The sequence below is a fragment of the Pogona vitticeps genome, chromosome 1 (assembly GCF_051106095.1).
Source record: "Pogona vitticeps strain Pit_001003342236 chromosome 1, PviZW2.1, whole genome shotgun sequence".
Lineage (NCBI taxonomy): Eukaryota > Metazoa > Chordata > Lepidosauria > Squamata > Agamidae > Pogona > Pogona vitticeps.
The window spans coordinates 47446645-47469633 of NC_135783.1; the positions used below are offsets into that span (position 1 = coordinate 47446645).

The following is a 22989-nucleotide window of genomic DNA, read 5'->3' on the forward strand; positions in this document are numbered from 1 at the left end:
ACCTATCATGTTAGTTTTATGAAACCATATTAGTTAAACAACGGGCCATCTCCATCCCACACTTCTGTCCTTGACTAGTAACATCTTCTGAATAATGCCTACATTCACTTAATAAAACAATGTTGCTTCTTTAATATTGATTGCCAGTCATATAACTTGATCCAATACACGTAAGTATGCCCAAAGTGTCCAATCCTCATAGAAAACTTGTTAATAGAGTACAGTTCACTTAACTTCCAGTGAGCCAACAGCAACAGTTTATACAGGAACTGTAAAGATTTCCATTCCAAACCTAGGCTGAAAACCTGAGGCGCTCCAAATATTGTTGCATTTCCGAACCTTTTAGGCCCTGCCCACCTCACTAGTGCTGGTGGAGACTGTGAGCACCACAGGTTCACCTATCCTGTGTCGTAGACAAATGTGGTTCAAATCCAGTCTAACACTTCATTTCGGTTTAGTACTGCAGTGTTGCATCATCTACAGAAGGAACTGCCTGGATAAGACTACCTAAGAGTTAGCAAAGCCCACAAATGGACAATTGGATACAGATGTGGAAGATCTGCATTCAAATCCCATGAAACGGTTCAACTCATCGTGTGACCTTGGACGGGTCACTCTCCTCCAGCTTCAGCTCCCCTTCTATTAAATTGAGTTTAAATTTAAATCACAATTTAAAATTAAAAAAATATTTTTGATGATTTAAATTAAGACATCAATTTAAAAATTTAAATAGGGATTTAAATCAATTTTGATTTTTTTTTTAAAAAAAACATTGATTTTTATCCACCCTGCATAGAAGCAACTATGGTTCTTGGAAAAGTAAACCCAGTCAAAGGGTAGTCTGATTTGCAGATTTAACCAATTATATAAATGACAAACTGCATAGCAATAATAAATGACATACAGTTTGATTATCATTGAAAACTGATCTGGAGATAGCTATCTTTTACATTTTCTGGTGGGGCTCCACAAATGCCCACAAAACATGAATATGTGAAAGTTCATCATTCATTAAAATTTCATCTAAAGGAACTTTAATTGTGGTGCAACGGAAAGAGACATAACATGGCCTAAGACCTTTCTGAATATCGCCTGTACAGTACTCATTTGCAACCTAGCTAGACATACATCTTTTGAGCATTTGTTCAGAGAGAACATCTGCATGTACTTGATTGAAACACAGCTGGAGCTAGGCTTTATGTTATTTAACCAAAAGAAGAAGAGGAAGTCTGCCTTCATCCAGCTTTGCAAATATTCAGCCTGCAGCACGAACAGCAAGCAAATCACCTCCAGTATCTAACATTAGATGTTGACATACTGAGATACAGTCACACCCACCACAAAGACCTTGGTGTAGAACAAATTCATTTCATAACAATGAATGGAAAAGCATTGGAAACACACACCGTAAAACACAATCATAATAAATGAGGACAAAACATTTCCTAGTGTTCCCCTTTTCCAATGTACCTCCCTCCCTTTGCCAACACTTGATTGATAAGTGGAGCATCAGGAAGAAAAACCTGGAGAGAATGATGGAAGGAAGTGGGTTTGGTACTGTATTGAAAGGAGAGATTAAATGACTTGAGAGATGGTAAAGCAGGAAAAGCAAATCAACCCAGCAGCAGATTAAAAGAAAAAGTGGTTTGGTAGAGCTAATCTAGATAAACCCATACCCATCCATGCACCTGGGATTTGGCATTAGAAACACTTGCAGATTCCACAGGTTATAGAAAGGGTTATCTGACAAAAGCACTATAATATTATAGAACAAGATGTAGGGGGCAAGCATTTTGGAAAAGGTAGATATATCCCCTACCCACACACCTCTGTCAATCTCACAGGAAAAGACCAGAATGTTTCATTTGCGTAAAACAGAATTAAGGCCATCCACTATATTCAGAGGAAGATACCTGGGGAAGGCAGACAACATGCGGGGGGGTGGGGAGGGAAGAGGGATTGCCCTTGAAGAAGGCAAGGATTTGGTTTGCTTCCCTGTATGTGTAGCCCTGTGCATGCCGGCCTTTTTCCCCCAGGCCTGCTGGGTTCATTTTCTAAAGACTGCAGCAGAACCTTCTGAACAAAAGCCGCATGACACACACAGAGAACGAACGAACTTGGGCCCCTGAAATGATTCTCTCTCTTCCTTCCCAGCTGCACCTTTTTCGCACAAGCAAGAAAGGGGGGGGGGAGTGACTGCAGCATCGCGGACCAACATCATGATGATCACCGCGGTCACACCACCAAGAGGGGGAGACAGCAACAAAGAAACACCCAACCTCCTCCCCCTCTTTTCCTCTTGCCATCTTGATTCAGGTCTAGAGATCCATAGGTATAGTCCTCTGTCCGTTCACACAGCCTCAAAAAGGATCCTCTAACAACAACAACAACAAAACCCCCAACAACACCCAAAAAGCAAACAAACAAAAGCCACTGCGAAGACAACCTGAGGACAACAACTAAAGCACCGATGCCCTCCTTCCTTCCTCCCGCCCCCCCCTTTTGACATTGTGCAGGAGAATCCGAAGGAGCTGCAATGAAACGCAGCCGCGGGACCAACGCGGCGGCGGTGGCGGAGGGGGGCCCGCGTGGGAGCTGAAAGGGGCAACGCTGAATGAATGTCGCCGCGTCTGTCTCTCGGGCCCCGGTGGGGGGGGGGAAGGAGGCAGCCTTTGGCGGGGCCGTGGCACAGGCTTGCCTCCCCGCGTCTGCCGCAGGGCTGCCTGCAAAAGGACAGGGACGGCCTCACCGAGAGAAACGGGCCCCGGCGCCGGGGGGGGGGGGCTTATCATGCTCGCCCCCTCCCCTGGCTTGGCCAGCCAAAGAACCCCGAGCGGCGCGGCGACGGTGCTCGCCCGAGGCGGGAGCGCGCCTGTGAATAAAAACAGATGCCGCCGCTTGGAAGGACGAGGGGGAAGGAGGACGAGGGAAGGCAGGCGCCGCGAGCCATTGCCCGAGGGACACCCCGGGGAAAGGCGGCCAAGCTTTCCGTCACGGACAGGTCTTGGGAGTTGCTGGTGCTGCAATAGGGAGGGCGGAGAGAGGCGGCATTGCCACGGGATGGGTGGCAGCTGCCGAGCGACTTACCCCGGTGTCAAAGGTAGAGCGGCTCTTCGTAGCCTCTCTTTCTTTCTTTCTTTCTCCGCCTGCCTGCCTGCCTTTCTTTCCCTCTCCCTCTGGCCTCTGCTTTCGCTCGCTCTGTGCGGGCAAGAGACTCCAGCTGACGCCCCCTTGCCAAAAACGAAGGCAACCCCCAACCTCTTTTTTTCCTCTCTCTCTCTCTCTTCAGCTTACGCCTCCCAGCTCCAGTTTCTAAGCCAAAGGAATAAGAAGACGGAGAGGGAGGGCGAGGAGGCGTGGCTTTTTTCCCAGCCGCAAGGAAGGCACCGGGGGAAAAAAAGAGGGAGGACCGGCCTTGCGCTCCGCCTCTTTCTAAGCGTGCGTTCTCAAGGCGGGGCTCTCGGCTTTCCCCCTTCCACCCAAAGGCTTTGCGCGTGCGTAGCTGGGAGGACTCCTGGGCCCGGGAACCTTGTGAGTGAACTGGGGGGGGAGGGGAGAGGGGAAACGGGAGAAAGAGGGGGGGAGGGAGGAGTGTCCATGCGCGACCTCCGGTTGCTCCCCACAGCGGGGCGTTGGGGGGGGAGGAGGAGGAGGAGGAGGAGAGGGGCCAAGAGTGGGGGGAAGGGAGTTGCTTCTACTCCCGGTAAATGAGGCCGAACAGTCCCAGTCCCAACGTGTGCTCTGATCCCAGGCATTTTTGCTCGAAGGTAAAAAAAAATATATCTGTTAATACCGATGAGGTTTGCGTTACTGCAGTTCTAGGAATAGTAGCTGCTCGGGGGAAATTCCGCGCGTGGTTGCTGCGAATCGAGCTCTACTGAATTTAGCTGGGATTTGTCGTTTCCGGTCCCCTTAATTAATAAACATCCGAATGTCTCATGCTTGACACCCCTGTTCAAATCTTGCAAACTAACAGTGGCCCCTTCAGTCACTGAGCTAGTATATCTTATTTTAGCTCTTCTTCTTTTTTTTTCCTACTGCCTTCCACTTTCCCCAGTGTTACAGCCTTTCTCTGTGAATCTTCCGGTATAATACAAAGAACCGGAGATGTGATTGATTCATGTCAGTAAAATTCGACGCTGGGTGATAGCTTTGCTGGATCGTTATACAGTTATGTCCTGTATCTACAAGATGAGCTTTTGAATTCTTTCGACCCCTTCCTTAGATAAAGATGCTATAAAACTTGGGGTTAAGTCAAATAGGTAGTTCAAAAATCAGGACAGATGTCATGCCTTGGCTCACAAATCTGGACTGCCAATAAAGCAAAATGCAGTTTAAATTCCATAGGAGACAGAATTATTCCTCTCTGTTCTCTATGAATCTGTAAACCCATTTAAGTGTCTTTCATAAGTTTATTTTGTAGGTTTGTGGCAGAAAGTGAAGATTTATTTTAGAACATGTCATATGTTTTCTAAGTGGAGGATTTGGTTTTAATTTTATTTTTGAGGAGTTGGGGAAAAGGAAAGCCAGTAACCTGTGGAAAACTAATTTTCCTCTCGTGCACCTTGTTTTCTTCTAGTGCTGCATTCACTGTGTGAGAAGGTAAGGGTTGGGCAGATAAGGACAAGAAACCAAAGTAGACCCTGGATTGAGCAAAACGAGCTGCAGGACTGTTTGGCAGTTTTTTTTTACCCCAGGCAAAGTAGTAAATGACAGGCTCTATTTTCTTTCTCTCTTTTCAAAAAGAAATCAAACTCTGAGAAGGAATTTGGTATGAGACATTGGAAAACTAATGACCTCCTCCCTTGCCTGGCCTGGCTAATCAAAGGTGCCAGGCCAGTGATAACTAAATGGGCCACTGAAATAATAAATGGGTCTCTTCTTGAGGAAAGGCTCATTAGGCCCACTAGAAAGAAACTGAGCAATTATAGGCCCCTCACCAATGTTTCTTTTCTCAGCAAAGTAGTTGAGAGGGTGGTAACTGACCAGCTTCAGGCTCTCTTTGATGAAACCGATGCCCTGGGTCCATTTCAGTTGGGCTTCAGGCCGCACCACAGCACGAAAGCGACATTGGTCGCCCTGCTGGATGACCTAATTAGGGAGGCCAACAGGGGCAAAATGTCCTTGCTCGTCCTCCTTGATATCTCAGCCACCTTTGATACCGTCGACCACGGTATCCTCCTGGGGAGGCTCTCCGAGTTGTGGATTGGTGGCCTTGCTCTCGCTTGGCTCAGGTCCTTCTTGGAGGGCCATCCCCAGAGAGTGCAGCTTGGGGAGAATGTATAGGCCCCATGGTCCCTCAGTTGTGGAGTCCCGCAGGGTTTGATCTCCCCAATGCTGTTTAACATCTATATGAGGCTACTGGGGGAGGGGGATGTCATCTGGGGATGTGGAGCTTCGTGTCACCAATATGCTGATGACACCCAGCTCTACATCTCCTTTTTTCCCATCTGCTGTGGATGCCGTTCCGTCCCTTGGGCGCTGCCTGGAGGCCGTTCTGCAGTGGATGCAGTCGAATGGACTAAGGTTGAACCCGGACAAAGCAGAGGTCCTGCGGGTGGGCGGCCCCAATGTCAGTGATTTGGGGATCTCCCTCTCTTTTGGGGGGATGACTCTCATGACAAAGAATTTGGTTCGCAGTCATTCAACCCAATGTATTAGTTGCAATTAGGAATATGTCATTTAGAAACCATTCAATTGATTTGCTTCTTTAGTCAAAAAATTTTTGTGAGTTTTTAAAATCGTGGAAGGTGGTTTTGAAGCCAATGTATACATCTCTTTCAAATATGCCCTCTGGTTCACCAGGCAGTGGATATGGGGAAGAAGAAAAGTTGATTAATTTTAATGCTAGTATATACAAAACTATATGTGACAGGAGCACTCTCTCTTAAATAGTTAAGTCAACATTGATTCTATATGTAAACATTTTTATTTCATCATCAGATTTGCTGTGGTTAGCATTAGATCAGTGGTTCCCAACCTTTTTTGAGTCACAGGCCACTTTTATATTAGCCAAGTAACCTGTGACACCCCCCACCATATTTGCATAAAAAGCATTGTTAATAAATTAATTTAATTACTTGTTAATTTTTATCCCACTACTCTCGGTGGCAAACAAATTACAATAAAGAACACAAAAAGTACACAACAAATCCAATTTTTTTTAAAAAAAATCACATGAAGAAACGGCAGTCAAGGAACATAAATATCTACAAATAAAAATAAAATAACTAATAAAGAATAGTAACTAAAATAGTTATTAATATTGAATACAGTAATATTAGGTGGCAAAAACAGGCCAAGTTCATAAGCACACAAAAAATCCCAATCATTCAGTAAGATTGCTCTGGGGTAAGGCCATAAAAAGCATGTTAAAAGAGCCAGATTTGAACTTTTCTCCTAAAACCAAGGAGGGAGGGGCGGGATTGTACCTCAGGTGGGAGCAAGTTCCAAAATGTTGGGGCAACCACAAAGAAGGCTTGGTTTTGAGTGGCAGATTTTTGAGCCTCCCTTGGGGTCACCACCTGCAGCATCCCAGAATATGAGGTGCAGGTGGGATGGTAAAGTCATCCCTTCTTAGAAAGTAGAGGCTTCTTTCTTCCCCCAAGAGCCTGTTTCACATACGTACATGCACGTGTTAACTTTAATATCCACCTTTGAAAGATCAAGGAAGAAATTATTTAAAACGGGCTACAGCGCATATAAGGCACTCATCCCTGCCCAAGAAAACACTTTGCAAACTTCTTGGGAGTCATGACCCCTAATGTGAGTCACACTGCATTAGATCTTGACTGGACTGAGGTTAATTTTACTGACATTCTAGTTCTAATCCCATTTGTACTCTATGGACAATAAGATAGTGTCAGATTATAGCCCAAGAAGATTGGTTAGTGAGATAGTAGGGATAACAGAGGTACCATAACATCTCTTCCAACACATTTGGCTGATACTAGTCACATTTTATGTATTATGTTGTGTCCTAAAGTGTTCAACATGTTTTTTATTCATAAAACAAAATAAAAACCTCTTTTTTTCAAGTGTATATTTGTACACATTATTTGCTTACTAAAACAAAGCAACTTTAATTGCTCTACTGTAATGTCACTTCGGTGCAGAATAGAGTTTGCCAGATCAAAATGGCAAACGGTGGGCTGCAGTTCTATGAGTATGTACTTAGAATAAGTCTCCTTAAACTCTGTGGTTCTTAATCCTAAAGAAGCGTGCCTACGAAACTGCTATTCATCTCGCCAGGAGTGCCATGGATCTGGGTAGGAGCAAAACGGGAGAGATTCATCTTGTCCCACAGAGGTTAAAAAAGGAAGTCTGTTTCCTGAAAAGAAGGAATATTCTGAAGCACAGACAAGATAAAGTGAAACAATGTGTCTACACAGCCCTAGGAAACTGTTACAGTATCTTGTTCAGTGTTTGGTTTAAAGTTGGAGACAGTACTGGGCTTTATACTTTCAAAAATGGAGAAGCTGCCTGTGGCTGAAATCCTGGTGCTTAGCATAGTGAGTTGCACTAGAGCAGGCCCATTGAGTCAGTATGGGGAACCTGGTTTGCTTCAGGCAAACTCAAAACAGAACAAAACAAAATAAAATAGCATTCTCTTCCCTGTATGGTAGATGGTGGGTTGCAGGATTGAATATTTCTCTCAAAATTTAAAAAAAATGTCCTTTACATATGTAGATACCATGCCATGGATGTCTGTCTGGCCTACAAGACGGAAGTATCTGTTGCACTTTTGTTTGAAGAACGGCCACATCTGCACGCCACTTGAGAACTGAACTGCAGAAGTTTGAGCTAATCCGTGTCATGAGACCAGTGCTTGCCATGGTACTGCGCACCATATAGTAGATGAGGACACTGGGTACACTTACAGGAAGAGACTTGTATGTGGGAAGGGCTCCTTTGATTCTCTTTAATTTCTTTGCTCTGGCAATGATTTCTTCAGTTCCATTTTTCTCTCAAGCTGGTTTTCCAGTCTAGTTGGGGAAGGGAAAAAAACACTTTAAAACAACCGGGGTAGAAATGGAGGGCATAAGGCTTCTCGACGTTGACTGCATCTCCCATTAGCCTTAGTCAGCATAGATAATGGTGAAGGATGATGGGAGTCATAACCCAGGGATATCTGGAAGGCTGTCCACTCCCATTGCTAGTCTGAAGGGTGTGTTGATGGGACTATCGTTCAAGGGAGAGGTTAGTCACACCAATCTTGACAGCAGGTACTTTCATCCGAGCATTCTGCATATGGGAAACACAATATCCTTTCTCTCCAAATTACTAGCCCCACTCTGAAAATAAACCAGTTTTTTTCACCATTGTTTATGTAGCTTATTTTGAATCCAGATTGGCATTGACTGTAAACAGTTCCTGAATGATAGAAGAAGAGGAGGCAAAATGATACTGTCTTGCTTCCAAGTGTTCAGTGGGATTCCCTTTTTTATTTGCTCGTTTTAAACAAAGCAAAGCGATTAGTGTGCTAGAGCTTAAGTGCAGCAGTTATGGTGCAGTGTTGGTGGAGAATTGTGTATGCGGTTGCTAGCTTAAAAAAAATGACAGCTAGTGTTGTGTGAATAACCTGGTATCAAAAAAGCATCTTCGCCACAGTCTAGCTATACACACTGAATATAAATTAGTTCTTGGTTTGGCTGGTAGTTTTGATCAGTCGGTTTGAAAAGGATTCAAATGTCAGCATCTGTCTGGAAATTGATGTATCATGAATGCTTGAATTATGAGAAGAATATAAATAGAAAACAAAATTTCCCTTTTCCATCTGCATTTGTTTTATATTCTGTTTCAGTCATTTTAAGGGAAGAATGCTCTTAGAACAGCCATATACAAGAGACAGGGTTTTTCAACTTGGGGTACTTCAAGATTTGTAGAAACGTCAGAGGATGTAAGGGAAAGGTTGCAAGGAACCAGCCCTATGAGAACAATGGGGTGAAGGTGGTGAAAAACAACGGTGACTAGAATGGAGGTCGGAGGCGACACTGAGTAGTAAACATGATGGGGAGAACCACATGGTACTCTGAATAGTTATTTCCTACTTTACGTTGAAAAGCTGCTGTTAAATGTTGCCAGAGAAACAGAAATGAGAACTGCCAATAGGAATCGTTGCAGAAATCCAAGAATGTAATGAGACTGGGATTGGGTACAAATGTGTTCTCCACTCCAAAAGCTCAAAATATGTATAACAGGAGATTCCTTCTCTTTCTAACATGTTCTAAAGCAACAACTCTGCGAATCCCAGAGCCAATGCTGTTCGTACTTCCCAGATTGCAGTTAGGAAAGGGCTATATCCGGGTGAGTTAAAACAGTCCCGCAGGGAAGAGTTCACAAACCAGGCTTTGGATGGTTTATGTTGTAGTTGTGCCATCAAGTTGGAACCAACTTATAGTGATCCCGACTTTTAAGTCACTTACAGTGACATATCTCAAAGTGAGATATTTAAGGAATGGCTTTACTAGTTCCACCTCCCTAGTGAGTTTCCATGGCAGAGACAGGATTCAGACCCAGATCTTCTGAGTCCTAATCCATCACTCTTATCTGCAGTTCCATACTGGGTATACCTAGTTTATAGCCACCCTGTTATGTGGTTCTAAGTTATTAAAACATATTTTGCAGTTTGAGATTGAAACTTGAGAGAATGTTTCATGGCAATCTTGCTGTTCTCCTTATGCTGTATGTTGGGCTGAGACAGAAGTATGCAGCAACGCTGCAGAGTAATTCACTATTAATAGTGCTGGCTTATATTGCAAATTCACTGTTTACCGTCCTGTTGCAGGCTGGAGGGCTGTTGAGAGACTATCTTATGGCAGCCCTGCAATGTAGTCTTCTTAAAATGACAAGCTAAAGATAAGTTTTCTTAAATTGTGGAAAGCCTGCTCCCAGCCAAAACCAGGCACTCAGTTATGTGCAGAAACTCCCTGTTCCATTGACTTGTATGAAAACATAGTAGGTATTGCATTTGTCAATGTTTGAAAACCAGAATGAGAAGAATTTGCACACGAAGTAAGGTCCATGTTAAGAATTTTCATCTTTGGTGCAAACTTGTTTTTTCAACTGAGGCTCCAGTTGATAGCCTTGGATTGCTTTTTTTGTTTTGTTTTGTTTTTTTAAAAAAATTTAGGCCCTTTTCGTCTCCTGTGTGCTAGTCAGACAATAAAGCCTTCTGGTGCACTGTTGTAACAAGTCATAGGGAAAAGATGGGCAAAACAGAACAGATTTTTCCCCCCAAGCAAGTCCATTATTAGAATGAAGGTCCGGTAATTGTACTTAAAATTAAGAATAATGAAATTTAATTTATTGATGCTGTTTTTAGAGGTCAGTCATCTTGCAGTGTGGTTACTTTGTGGTCATTGATCTGAGTATGCCAGAAGTCCTTTCTTCCTCATGCGGGTTACTTTGAATCTGAAGTTCCTAATGCGTGAAACAGAGAGCTGCCTGGAGTTCTCTGGTTCGTGAGACTTTTTATTACCTGAAAGCCAATGGGCTTAAACCTATATAATATAACTAATACAGTGCCACAATGAAGATCAAAGCATAGAAATGTGGCCTCTTAATTAATTCTTCTTAATTAAGAATTTAGATTTCCTAGCACTTTTAAAAAGGTTCAGAAAAGAAAATCTCAGCAGCTTATAACTTTACTGCATAATATTTTGGTAGATGGAAGAGAGTGGTCCAAAGAAAAGTTCCTTTGGCATAAAGGTGTCTGTACTTTAAGAAAAAAGTGTGTGTGTGTGTGTGTGTAAACAAACAGCCAACAACAACATATACTGTGAGCTTAGGGTGCTGCAATCTTTCTCAGGTTTGTTAAAGTACAAATCTAGTCATCTCCAGGTACCATGGCAGCCATGTTGGGAAAGGATGGGTGTTACAGTTCAGCGCCTCTGGTGGACTCCATTTTAAGGGATGTCAACCCAAGGCTGCATTACATCATCCCTCTCCCCACACCTTAAAAATATAATCCTATTGTGTTATGTGTTACTGCCTTGCATTGACTCTGAGCTGGAGAGAACTTTACAATTCCCCTTTTTTGGTAATTTTAAGGTAAAGGTAAAGGTTCCCCTTGACAATTTTTGTCCAGTCGTGTTTGACTCTAGGGGGCGGTGCTCATCCCTGTATCCAAGCCATAGAGCCAGCATTTGTCCGAAGACAATCTTTCGTGGTCACATGGCCGGTGCGACTTAGACACGGAACGCTGTTACCTTCCCACCAAAGTGGTCCCTATTTATCTACTTGCATTTGCATGCTTTCGAACCGCTAGGTTGACGGGAGCTGGGACAAGTGACGGGAGCTCACTCTGTTGCGTGGATTTGATCTTATGACTGCTTGGTCTTCTGACCCTGCAGCACAGGCTTCTGCGGTTTAGCCCGCAGCGCCACCATGTCCCTGTGTAAGTTTTGTAAATTTTTTTGTAAAATTTGGTAATTTTATTATAATGAAAATAACAATATCAGTACATAACTTAACACAACTAAGATTTAGTGCATATAACATTCATCGTATTCAATTTCTTCTACAATTATAAAGGTCTAATGAAAAAGTATTTATGTGAGTTTATGTGGTACTCCTTGCTATTCTTCTTTACTTCTGCTATGCACTAGAACAATTCTACCGCCTCACCTCAGCCTCTCGGAATTGAGTTTGCTCTGTCTTTATACAAACCAGTCAGCAATAATAATTTAAAAAACCTCTGTTTCTTGTGCAGGGTTTCTTAGCAGAATCCTGATGACTCTCTTGAAAAGGTCCTTGGGGTTGCTCCTACCCCAAATAAGCACAGCAGCAAATCATCGACATTTCAGGTATTTATTCTAATATGACCAGATAAAAATGGTCTTTGTTCTTCAATATATTGAATATATGATATCTTGCATATGTTTCTCAAAGTAATAGAAATCAGCTGGTTGATTAGTAGATACACTCCATATTTTCCATTAAAGGAACATTACAGAATGGTATTGCATTCATTTATATTATTGATAAGAATATTCTGGATTCTTCCTATTGATGTAAATGATTGTTCCAAAAGATTGTAGAAAATAACATCTTGCTCTGAAAGTCATTATGCTTCCTATTGCATTTTCCAGAGCAGAGATAAAGTGATGGGTCAGTTGCATAGGTCTAGGTGTTGGTTCAACGTTACCTCTAATTTTCAGCCTTGCTGGGCAGGGCTCCATCCATTGCACACTCTGCTCTGCCTGCGACTTTGTATAATGGGGTTCCGCCCTGACCGGAATCAAAATGGCTGGAAACATTCACGGTGAGTGTACGGAGGAGGAGTGTGACGGGGTGGGGAACGGAGTCATGCATGCTCATACAGCCACACACCTTAGAGGGAATCTTGCGTTGGTCTGTTGGTGAAGGCAGAGAAGCAAAACCAGTAAAAATATATTAAACATGCAGTAGTACCTTGGTTTACGAACACCTCGGTTAACGTAATTTTCGGTTTACGAACGAAAATCTATTGAAAATAATGCCTTGGTTTCTGTTTTTTTCCCCGCTGCACGAAGGAAGTTTCCCCAGGATGCATTGTGCCTGGAGGTTTATAGTGCCGCCCCATTCCTATGGCAAACTGTATTTCAGTTTATGAATTTTTCGCATTATGTAACAGTGTAGAACGGATTAAATTTGTAAATGTAGGTACTACTGTATATACGCGATCTTATATGTTAATATTTCAGGCTGCTGGTTCTCTTTCTCTATCACCATCGTGGGGAAAAGAGACTAGAGAATAGACTGAAGATTTATTTTAATTCTTCCTGCAGTCTATATTGAACCATGGGATTGAACTCTGTAGCTTCATATTATTTCAACATACCGAACCAGAGGAAGGCTACTCCCACAGTTGGGATGGTTAACATCTTCATGTGGTATCATAAAAGACCAAATTGTCCTGCCTTGCGTTCCATGTAATAAACCTGGAGTTAGACCAAGGATGAGGTGTAATGATAGTGAAGTGGAAAAACAGTGGAGTGACAGTGATGTTAAATTTGCAGACATTCTGAAACTGTGAGAGGAATTTGTATGTGGATAGGAAAACTGAAATTTGGGTAGGTGGAGGGTTAAATGTATTTTACTGCTTTAACAATACAAAAAAGCTTAATTGGTAAAATTATTATCATTCAGAATCATGCAATTTGGCATATTTATGAGATTTAAAAAAGTAGAAACTTCAGTTTTGTAAGAGGATGTCAGGGAAAATTGAAAGGTGAAAAAACAAACAAACAAAAACATGTGGCACCTTAAAGACTATTACATACTAAGTGGCACTCAAGTAGGCCCATTGAATTAGTGGGGATTTGGTGAGTTAACTCCTCCATAAGTTCCACTGATTTACATGGACCTACTCTAATTGCAACTTACTTTAGTGTAATAATTTGCAGCCAAAGTAGGTCCACTTGAATCAGTGGAACATATGGAAGAGTTGACTTGCGAAATCCCCACTGATTCAAGTTGTGACTTATTAAACAAACAGGATTTCAGCCACTTGTCTGCAACCTTCCAAGCTAGATCTACTGCTGTTTGGAGTGGATAGTACAGAGCAACCTGGCTTAGTGCTCTGTACTATCTTGAATCAATAGGCAGGCTTTATATATGTTGGCTTTGAATGTTCCTTAAAATGCCCTTGTGTTAGGTGGTTCAAGTATGTGCCCTTCCCTCTTTGGCATTTGAGATGCTGGTTTGCAAGTGTGGGAAATACCTGTGCTAAATAACTTCACCTTCAAGAGGGAACAAAGACCCTTGACTTCTGCTGTTCCTCTGTCATATGATCAGTGCTTTGTAGAGTTAGAGAGCTTCTGAGAGAAAAGTTGGCCATTCAAGGATTTCTTGAGTGGCTGTTTTAAACAAAGAGGTGTGGCCCCAGTTTGGCTGTTGGAACTGTGGGCATTGAGATCAGGCAGATCTTTTCTCTGAAGATCTTTGTTTGCCCAGGTGGCCATTTCCAGAAATTCCATACATAGCAAGTATATTTCCCATGAAGAGCACACTGCTTGGACTCTATGTCAGGAAGGTTGCCTTTCATTAATATGCAATTATTAATGTGCAAAAATGCATTTAAATTGTGACTGTACTGTATATCTTTTAAATTGCTGTTTTCCTTATCTGTACCCTGTGTATTCAGAGCCAGATTTAGGAGCATGTGAGCTGAACTATGGAGGTAGATGTATGGCCCATCTCACTTAGGACCATCTGCTCTGTCCTTCTCTGTGTTCCTTCCAGATGTTTTAAATTCCCATCATCCCTTATCATTGGCCATCTTAGCTGCGTCTGACAGGTGTTGTTGTCCAAAATGTGGTGGTCTCTTTTGAACTGTCATGGTGAATGTACAGTGGTGCCTCGCTTAACGGGCACCCCGTTTAGCGACGAAACCGCATAGCGACGAAGATTGCATTGCGATGTTTCTTATGCTTTTTTTTTGCTTTGTGATGATTGGTTCCCTGTTTCACTTACCGATCATCACAAAACGAAGATTTTTTTAACAGCTGATCGGCGGTTCCAAAATGGCTGCCGGGTAAAAAAATGGCCGCCCGCTGTGTTTTTGCACGGATTCCTCGCTTAAGAGGCAGCGAAAATGGCCGCCCTATGGAGGATCTTCGCTTTAAGGTAATTTTTTTGCCCATAGGAATGCATTAAACAGGTTTTAATGAGTTTCTATGGGCTTTTTAATATCGCATAGCAACGAAATCGCTTAGCAGTGAATTTTGCTACACGGATTAACGTCGCTATGCGAGGCACCACTGTATGTTGGCTATCAAATGTCAGGCAACTCTTGAAACTGCTTTCTGCTTTTGAATGACAAAGATGTGGGTGTTCTGATGACAATAATTTCACTGAATTTCCAAACATTCTCAAACATTCTCAAACTCAGGCTTAGTATTTTTTAAAGCCAGGAAAGCAAACATCCCGGCATCATCATAGTGTTGTAGTGTGCTGTCAAGCTGCCCTCAACTTATGTTGAACCCATGAATGAATGATCTCCAAAACATCCTGTTCTCAACAGTCTTGCTCAGCTCTTGCAAACTCAAATCTGTTGCTTCCTTTAGGGAGTCCATTGGCCTCGTACTTCGTCTTCCTCTTTTCCTGCTGCCTTCATAGAACATATAAAAACCAAAGATCTAGTTTTTAATGGGGTTTCCCCCCTGCTCCTTAATCAGTGAGTAGGCAGGTGTCAAGAAAAGGGAAAGTCATCGTATCCTGTCCACCTACAACCTACTCTGACATGGTAGGGAGAAGAGCTATACTAAAATTCAAGAGCTGGCCTAGTGACTACTCAAATCTTGTTTCAGATGGGTCAGGAAGTAAAATATTAACCTAACCTGTTGGTGAAAATAAAGAGGAAAGAAAAACGTTGTGGCACTTGCATCCTGCCCACTGAAATAAGTCTGTTAGCCTTTAAATATTATATTTTGCCTTTTTTACTCCCTCCCTCCCCTTTTTTCCCTTTATATTTTTGTGATGTATTGAGATAGACTAATACAGCTACATGTGAGCGCATTCATATTTCCCCCCCAAAAAAAAATTACATTAAAATTATTTCATGTTAAAAAAGATATACGTATAAAAATGGTGAGTTTCCTGTCTGACACATCTGAATATCTTCTCTGGTAAAACACCTGTTTTCTACTACAGACTTTACTTAGTGAGGTGATAGATTCGTTTTCCAATCTTTTATTCCAACCTCCTGAGAAAAATATGTCAGATTAGCATTTAATTATCAGTCCTTTCTTGTGAGGAATTATCTTCATGGTAGAGAATCCAATACCAAATGCTCATGAAATCAATTACATATAAGGTGTTGTGGTTCACAATAATTTACTTGTAGTTTATTTTTCCTAACAGTGTTATTTAATGTAAAGCCTTTATTGCTCTTAAAAAAATTGGCTTCATTGCTTTAAGAAATTAGATGCTGAAAGCATCTCAGCATGTCTTTTATTTCACTGTAAGTAATTTTTTAAAAATTAATCATATAGTTTTATTTATGTTTAAAGCCCTTGTAGTAAATTATTATGAAAATTACTTGGTAAGAGCTATATATTACCAAGTAATTTTCATAATAATTTACTACAAGGGCTTTAAACATAAATAAAACTATATGATTACTTTTTTAAAAAATAATTTACAGTGAAATAAAAGACATGCTGAGATGCTTTCAGCATCTAATTTTTTTACAGCAATGAAGCTATATATATCTGCTCAGAGGTAAACCTTACTGGGTGCAGTGGAGTTTTCTCCCATGGAAATATGTACAGGATTGCAGCTCACTTGCTAAAATTTTTCTATATAGATCTTTCAGTTGAAGCAAAGAGAAGCCAACTTGGTATCTAATCAGCATCAGAAAGAAGGTTGCGAGGAATCAACCTTCATAGAGGAAACAATTTACTGGGTTTTTCCCCCTTTCTGTTGCAGAGTTTCAGCCTAGAATATGCCCCAGAATCCAAGTGTCTTCTTCAGATAAGTGGATGTAGAAAGGTCCCCTCTTAGAAGGGCAGAAGTGTGAAAGTGCAAAAATTAGAGCTCAGCCTTTAATTGCTCCTTTCTTCTCTTCTTTTACTGCATTTGATTTCCTCATAACAGATGCTACTGCTTTGCACTTAGCGACATCTAAATATGTGGCTTCAATGTTGCTTTTAGCTTTAAATGATGTTTTAAATACAGGCTGGGGCAAGCAGGACATGACCTCTTTCTTCAGTTGGTGGTCTCACAGGGAGTGTGTTCCTTGAAGCATCTCTATTTATCTTCCTTGTCTTTTCCCAGCCTCAGTGGTTTGCTCAGTGCCATCCAGAAGATGACTGCTGTGCGGGTGGTAGATAACAGCTCTCTGGGGAGCGCGTCACGCCATCGGCCTCCGAAATGCATCCACGTGTACAACAAAAGTGGAGTGGGCAAAGTAGGTGACACAATCCTTCTGGCTATCAAAGGAGAAAAGAGGAAGGCCTTAATTGTTGGGCACAAGATGCCCAGCGGGCCCATGAAACCCAGGTTTGATTCTAACAACGTGGTGCTCATCGATGACAATGGGAGTCCATTGGGGACAAGGATTAAGGTCCCGATACCATCTCTCCTTCGGAAAAAGCAAGGAAAGTTCTCCAAAGTGTTGGCTATTGCGCAGAAGTTTGTCTGACAAAGCAAGGAAGGGTGTGTGTGTGACAGTGGAGCAACTATCCAATTAATTTTAATTCCTCCTGGCTCCAATGAAGAAGAATGAAGGAGAATCGTGGGGCGCCTTAGCATCTGTATATGGACTGAAAACCTCTTACTAAGACACCTGTTTTGAAAGACAAGTTGTTTCCCATATTGTACAAACTGTTTTTCTGATGTGATATGATTAAAGTTGAGAATGCGAACCTCCTGCTTTGTTTTGACGTGCTGATTGTTTTTACAGAACAGGGGGCAGCAAAGGGAAGAAAAAGAAGGACGGAAGATCCAGCATGACCCAACTAAAAATGGGAGGCTGGGGCAGTCAATAATTTATTTATTTATTTATTTATTTACAATATTTTTTAGCCGCACCATTGCCAGCGCCATGTCTCAAATGTTCATATATTTGTTTTTCTGTTTTTTTTTTTAACCTTTATTCTGTTGAAACATTTTGCACATGCCCAAGGCAGTAAAACCTGGTGGAAAGTTTTTAAATTTGGTTATTTCCTTTTCAATGCAGAGCATATCTTCCCACTCTCACCCCCTCTTTTACAGAAGTGAAAAATTATTTGTCTGGGTATTTCTTGGTTAAAGGAAACAGAAATTTCTGCTTAGAGTACATGCTTGTGTGCTTTCTTTTTTAAATAGTATGGGGCTACATTTCCCACATGCCTGTCTATGGAGAGCAGAAAAATGGAAGAAGGAGGAAAGGTCGTGAACAAAGAAACAAAAGGAAGAAAAGGGCCATCTCAAGCATTCTGTGGCATGGGAAAAGCCCTATATGTTGTGTGTGAGTGTACACATATATATGTACATATATGTGTGCTTTTGTGTGTGTCCATGCTATCTCTTTCTGGCTTTGCCACAAAAATAACTAACTATATTCCCTTGCTTTTCCCTTGTGTTAATAATTTTCTCTCTCTACTTTTCTGTCTTCCTCTGTTTATTTTTTCTTGTTGTTCCTTCTGATTTAATAGAGACTGTATGTATTAATGACCTCCAAAGGGTCCTGTTACAGAAATAGAAATGTTCAGAAACAGCCTACCATTGCCAGCTTCTGAACAGTACTAACAGGAGTTTGCTTGAGTGTCCTAGCCATCACCGATTGCCCACCAGTATCACCTTCCAGTAGTGATACCCAGTAGCTGCCCTTCAGGAATTTCTCTGTCTCTATCCCTATCAGAACTATCAGTTGTCTTCTGTTAATGCATATAGAAAACAGATTAGACCTCCACATCCTTAGGTAAATTGGTGTTAAACTTTAGATGAGGTTATTGTTTGATAAGCGTGTGTTTCAGTGTTAATAGCAATTTCTTCTTAGCCTTAGTCGCAGTTTAAATGCTCACAGATTCAAGTTGGGCTATGTGCCTCATTCTCCACTAAAAACAATGTTTGAAAACTTAAAGGAGATGGTTGGCCATTTCTGGTTTTTTCTCCTGTGGTGGTGCAATCTGTAGCAGATCTTGGAAGTGGAAAATTGGCCCTTGGACACCATGAGCTTGCTCCCTCCCTGGTGTAATGTCTGAGGAGCTTTCCTTGAGAGCAAACTTGGGAATGAAAATGTGTTTGGATATTGGATGGCAAAAAGCCAGGGAGAGGCATAGCATCTAGTCTGTGTTGTATAGCGCAGGGGTCCCCAACCTTTTTCACCCTGAGGACCAGCTGGGAAAGGCGGGGCACTCCCTGCGCTCGTGCGCATGCACAAATGAGCTCGTGTGCGGGCATGCACACTCACGCATATGCACAAACGGCAGCACAGTGTTTGTGCGCTCACACGCATGCACAAAAACGGTGTGGCACTCGCACAGGCATGCTGGAGCATGCGTGCATGCGTAAATCAGCTGTGCAGGGGTGGGGCGGGAGGTCTGTCTCTGCAGCCCAGTCTGGCTCAGGCCATGGATAAGGACCGGGCTGCGGACTGGAAGTTGGGGACCTCTGGTATGGATATTGAGGGTGAAAAATCTAGCTGGTTCAGGGTGTGAGCATTTCTCACATCTTAGTGCCATCTAGTGTTTGGCTTTTGGATACATGCAAGACTATGTTGCTGAGTTTGGACTTTCTACTGTCTATGTTTTTTAAAAATAACTTAATAAGGGGTCTGCATCTGTCTGTTAAGAGAAACACTTCTATACTATGAATACAAAAAAAAAACTCCTGTCTCTCCCCACGCCCCTACCATCCCACCTGGCATGGTGAACCTTGAGATGAAGGATTGTATGAACACAGGGTTGGGCAAACTACAGCCCTCCAGTTGTTGACTGCAACTCTCACTAGTTGTAGCCACGATAGCCAGCGATGAGAAAAGATGACAGTGGCCATCCAGCAACCTCTGTGGATAACATGTCACCTGCCCTTGCCTTAAATAATCAATTTCAACATTTCCTTTTTTCACCTCTGTATGAAATCTGAGAGTCAGTATGGTGTGGTCTCAGCCTCCCCCCCCCCGAGCCATAAACACAATATTAAAGAAATATAGGCCGGATCAAGATTGCATAAGTTGCATAATGAACCTTATAAGGTGGTGTGTGGAGAATTGTTTCCAGTGTGCCCCCCCTTCAAATGTGCCAGGGGCCCTGTTCAAAATGGCTGATGTAGTGGATAGAATGATGGGACGGAAGTTAGAAGACCTGGGTTTGGATCTCCCACTAGATCTCCCAGAGGTTTTACATATCTCATATAACTTGAAATATTATATTATTTTAGAGCCACTGTGAGTAAAAACTGAATGACAGAACATAATAGCCATATAAAAATAGTGTTGGATGCTCCTCATTGTTCTTCTGTTTGTTCTGCTAACTTTCCCATTTCAAGTCAGTTGCAAGTTGGAATTAAAACCTATATTCAGGCCAAACATGTTATTATTAATGAATGGTTTTTAAAACAGGCCTGTGATACAGGCTGGTTTAAACTAACTGCCCTTTCAGATGAAGAAATGCCATCTGGTTTACTAAGGAGCTTTGTATTGCTAATGGAAGTTTTAGTTGTGATATTTTTCCAATTATAAAAATAAAGGATTGATGAATTAGATTAATAGTCAATCTATAGCCAGGGAGTCTGTATTTGTTATCAATAATCAGTATCTTAGAACAGGAAGGGGAATATTTTTCATTTGGAGGTTTTATTCCCTCAGGAACAGCCCTCAGGGAACACTGCTCCTTTGTTTTTGTTTTTATTTCTGTTTCTTATTTTTATTTTTAACTTGGATCTTGAGACATCTTTCCACCCAAGAGGAACTCTGCCCCTGTGTGTCTGTGGTTCTGTGATGGGTTTTTATTCTGGGCAGAAGGTACAATCTGCATATTGTATCAGTCAATCAAACCTGTGGTGGGTGGGACCAAAATCAGTAATGTGCAGGGTGAACATCACAAAATGAGTAGGCCCTTCCATCCTTTCTCTTCTCAACTATTCTTATGTGCAAATTGCCAGGGGAGGGATAGATCCCTGTTGCCAGAGATCAGAATTGCTTGCTTGCAGAGATTAGATGATTTTATTTTATCTTATTTTATTTGTGTGTATGTACCACCCCATTAGTGTTTCCATTTTCTGGGTGATTTATGATATGCGATAAAATAACAAACACTGTATCATCCATACAATGAAACAATTAAATCCTGTCACTAGCTGAAGCTACTTTTCAATAGAAATATACAAATTGACACCCTTTTGAATATCTATGGACAAATTTGCACTAGTAGAAGGCAGATCTGTATAATTCAGTCTGAATTAGCTTCCGAAAAAGAGGGAGGGATGGTGCCTGGTGAAACTCTGGAGGGAGCTTGTTCCAGAGGAAAGGGGCCACAACCAAGAAAGCTCAGTTCCTTCTGTTGGCTTTTTAGACCTTCTTGGATGTTACAGCTTTTTAACACCTAGAACTAGGAGGAGTGTGTGGGACGGGTAACTATCTTTTTTTTGGGAGAAAGTTTCCACCAAATACCAAGGTCCTAAACGTTAAGGGCTTTATAGGTTACAACTAGAGATAAGGGTATTCGTATACGAATATGAATATCCCCCCACAGGTGGAGATAATGAGGGTCTGGCCCCATGGTGCCGGACAGTCTGTTCACCGATCCGCTGCTGCTGCGGGCTCCATGCTAGCGTCCTATCGCTCTGTTGCTGAAGATCAGCTAGCCACTCCTGGCAGAAGGCAAGATGACAAGCCTCTCTGCAAGGTCGAAGAGTGGCTTGCCAATATATATATAATTCCAAAGAGTGAGATAGTACATTTACATCAACTTATGCAATTATACTAGAAAGAGAGAGAAAAAGAAAAACAACAAATTTTTCACTATTACTATATTTACTAATCTATCTTTTCTCTAATTGGACCTTCACATTCTTCTTTAGTCTGTACTTTCCAGACTGTCTTTCAAGTCTAATTATGAAATTATTCCCTATATATCCACCAAACATAATAAAATCTCCTCCTATGTTTTACATTTCCTACACTATTTAAAAACATTTAATATCTTTTTTTAAAAAATCTTGGTATTGTGTACCATCAGTAAATCATATATAATCTATTAATACAGTTGTGCCTCGACTTATGACCATTTTGGGTTACGACCAGCTCCGGACGCAAAATTTTGCTTCGACTTGCGATTGGAGCTTCGAATTACAACTAGAAAAAAAGGCAGGGAAAAAGGGGGGGGGGAATTCAAACTGCTAATCGTTGGTGGCAAAGAGGCTGCTTCATTGTAGCTCTTTCACCCTAGCATTTAGAGAGAGTGTGTTCGGAGGAGGCTTCGGACTGCCTGGTAAGCTTTCTACTTTTAAAAAACTGATTGTTCTGGGTGGATTTTGCAGCGTGGGTTTGGGCTGGGTGGTGGGGTTATGTTTCTACCCTGTTTCCCTGAAAATAAGACCTAATCTGAAAATAAGCCCTAGTATGACTTTTCAGGATGCTCGAAATATAAGCCCTACCCCAAAAATAAGCCCTAGTTAAGTGAAAGCCCACTCTCCACCATTGTGCAGCAACCAGAACAAGATGACATGACTGCATTTGCATAAATGCAGATTGTCCATGAAAAAAATAAAACATCCCCTGAAAATAAGCTCTGATGCGTTTTTGGAGCAAAAATTAATATAAGACCCTGTCTTATTTTTGGGGATACATGGTATGCTGTGATGGGTCTCACAGTCTTTGTTTGTTTTTGGGTTCCCCCCCATTTCTGATGGATCTTGCAGGGTTTGTTTTCTTTTTGGGGTTTTCTTTTTACATTTCTGATGGGTCTTTCAGACTCTTGTTTGCTTCTTGGTGATTTCTTTTGCATTTCCAATGGGTCTTGCAGTCTCTGTTTGCTTTTTGGGTTTTTCTTTTTGCATTTCTGATGGTCTTGCAGGGTTTGTTTATTTATTTATTTTATGTATTTATTGGACTTATATACCGCCCCATAGCGCTACAAGCACTCTCCGGGCGGTTTACAATTTTAATTATACAGGCTAGACATTGCCCCCCCAGCAAGCTGGGTACTCATTTTACCGACCTCGGAAGGATGGAAGGCTGAGTCAACCTTGAGCCGGCTACCTGGGATTTGAACCCCAGGTCGTGAGCACAGTTTTAGCTTGCAGTACAGCTTTTTAACCACTGCGCCACGAGGCTCTTTTTGGTTTGTTTGCTTTTTGGTTTTCATTTTCTTTGGCCGGAACAGATCAATCGTGTTTCTGATGGGTCTTGCAGGGTTTCTTTGCTTTTCCTCCCCCCCCCCTTCAGCTGGAACGGATTAATCAAATTTCTGATGGGTTTTGCAGTGGTTTGTTTGTTTGTTTGGTTTTTTGGTTTTGCATTTTTTTTCCTTCGGCCAGAACGGATCAATTGCATTTCAATACATTCCTATGGGAAATGGT

General features: G+C 41.9%; 2 protein-coding genes across 8 annotated transcripts in view; one reads left to right on the plus strand and one right to left on the minus strand.

The window, feature by feature from the left end:
* TMEM63B (transmembrane protein 63B) overlaps nt 1–3396 on the minus strand; it is a 96060-nt gene extending 92664 nt beyond the window's left edge. For all 4 annotated transcript variants that reach the window (XM_078383049.1, XM_020785097.3, XM_072991839.2 and 1 more), the window contains exon 1: nt 3088–3396. The gene's annotated coding sequence lies outside the window, so the exon portion shown is untranslated. The remainder of the gene's footprint in view (nt 1–3087) is intronic.
* A 6-nt stretch (nt 3397–3402) lies between these two features.
* MRPL14 (mitochondrial ribosomal protein L14) lies at nt 3403–17355 on the plus strand. Of its 4 annotated transcripts, none has more exons than XM_072991881.2 (3): nt 3403–3531; nt 11714–11807; nt 16762–17355. In XM_072991881.2, exons 2-3 carry the CDS (start codon nt 11734–11736, stop codon nt 17126–17128), a joined length of 441 nt encoding a protein of 146 aa, XP_072847982.1. In that variant the 5' UTR covers nt 3403–3531; nt 11714–11733; the 3' UTR covers nt 17129–17355. The 4 variants fall into 4 exon arrangements, with proteins under 4 accessions (XP_072847982.1, XP_020640763.1, XP_020640764.1 ...); XM_020785104.3 differs by lacking the exon at nt 3403–3531 and adding an exon at nt 3639–3767; XM_020785105.3 differs by lacking the exon at nt 3403–3531 and adding an exon at nt 7693–7836.
* The last annotated feature ends 5634 nt before the right edge of the window (nt 17356–22989 follow it).